This window comes from Morone saxatilis, unplaced genomic scaffold (genome assembly GCF_004916995.1).
Source record: "Morone saxatilis isolate NCDOM2014 unplaced genomic scaffold, NCSU_SB_2.0 Contig5, whole genome shotgun sequence".
NCBI lineage: Eukaryota > Metazoa > Chordata > Actinopteri > Moronidae > Morone > Morone saxatilis.
In genome coordinates, this window is record NW_023340095.1 from 13,802,448 (window position 1) to 13,803,036 (window position 589).

At 39.2% G+C, this 589-nt stretch overlaps 1 protein-coding gene across 1 annotated transcript in view; it reads left to right on the forward strand.

Annotated features, from left to right (window-relative positions):
- The window catches only part of rapgef4 (Rap guanine nucleotide exchange factor (GEF) 4), a 36,159-nt gene that overhangs the window by 25,144 nt on the left and 10,426 nt on the right, over nt 1–589 (forward strand). Inside the window, exons 11-12 of the mRNA XM_035676111.1 lie at nt 25–109; nt 507–567. Coding sequence (XP_035532004.1) covers nt 25–109; nt 507–567 — 146 coding nt within the window. The remainder of the gene's footprint in view (nt 1–24; nt 110–506; nt 568–589) is intronic.

Below are 589 nucleotides of genomic sequence, written 5' to 3' on the forward strand. Positions count from 1 at the left end.
ATTTACATATTTCCTGTGTTACAGTCCGTCTGAAAGAACAGCAGATGATTTGGAGATCATTTATGAAGAGTTGCTCCATATAAAGGCCTTATCGCACCTATCCACCACTGTGAGTACAGTCAGTAGAAACCACGCTCAGCTCCTCAGACTCTTGTCACATTTAAGGGCAGAGAGGCAAACTGCAACCACTTGTGCACTTGTAGTCATCTCAGTACTGATCACAAATATATATAAATGTTACATTTTGCAATTAAAATCATCAATTTGTGTTGCTACTGGGATTCACTTAAATTGAAAAACAAGTAATATGAGATTTCCTTCAAACTGAATGTCTTTTTTATGGCCTCAATTTTAGTAAAATCTGTTTTACACCAGGAGAGTATTGACTAGCAGGAAAGGTTTGCATGGTTGCCCTCTCTCTGGTTGCTCCCTGTTGCTCTGCTAAGTAAAATGAATTTGTGCTATTATTGATCTTGCTGAGTTATAAGTCTCCCCTGCTTGCACAGGTAAAGAGAGAACTGGCAGGAGTGCTGATCTTCGAGTCTCATGCCAAGGCAGGAACAGTGTGTAAGTATGTGATAAAATAAGT